The sequence below is a fragment of the Myotis davidii genome, unplaced genomic scaffold (genome assembly GCF_000327345.1).
Source record: "Myotis davidii unplaced genomic scaffold, ASM32734v1 scaffold674, whole genome shotgun sequence".
In the NCBI taxonomy this organism is placed as follows: domain Eukaryota; kingdom Metazoa; phylum Chordata; class Mammalia; order Chiroptera; family Vespertilionidae; genus Myotis; species Myotis davidii.
This window is the reverse complement of record NW_006286674.1, coordinates 223,578-224,056: the sequence shown is the minus strand read 5'-3', so window position 1 is coordinate 224,056 and position 479 is coordinate 223,578. Positions and strand designations below refer to the sequence as shown.

Below are 479 nucleotides of genomic sequence, written 5' to 3'. Positions count from 1 at the left end.
GTCTTCCTTTCTCCCCTCCCCTACTTTTTGCATAAGGGGGAAAAGTTGTGTCGAAACTGCCCACCGATTGCCACCTCCCCATTATCCTTCCTTCCCTCCCCTCCCCACTTTTTTTTTTTTAAAAGCGGCAACATTGTTTAGTGTTTATTTTGTTTTGCGATCGATAGCTTCCTTTGCTTTGTTGGGGCGGCTGCGGAGCGGCGAAGCGGCGTGGACCTCATGTAGAAATGACAACAATGGAAGGGGCGAGCGGGTCGAGTTTCGGAATAGACACGATTCTGTCCAGCGCCAGCTCGGGCAGCCCCGGCATGATGAACGGAGATTTCCGCCCGCTCGGCGAGGCGAGGACCGCGGATTTTAGGAGTCAGGCCACTCCGTCCCCCTGTTCAGAGATTGATACGGTCGGAACGGCGCCTTCCTCTCCCATCTCGGTCACCATGGAGCCTCCGGAGTCGCATCTGGTAGCCGACGGGCCCCAG

General features: G+C 56.4%; 1 protein-coding gene across 1 annotated transcript in view; it reads left to right on the top strand.

Annotated features, from left to right (window-relative positions):
* The first annotated feature begins 6 nt into the window (after positions 1–6).
* BARHL2 (BarH like homeobox 2) overlaps positions 7–479 on the top strand; it is a 5,901-nt gene continuing 5,428 nt past the window's right edge. The window contains exon 1 of the mRNA XM_015560318.1: positions 7–479. Coding sequence (XP_015415804.1) covers positions 228–479 — 252 coding nt within the window. The 5' untranslated portion in view covers positions 7–227.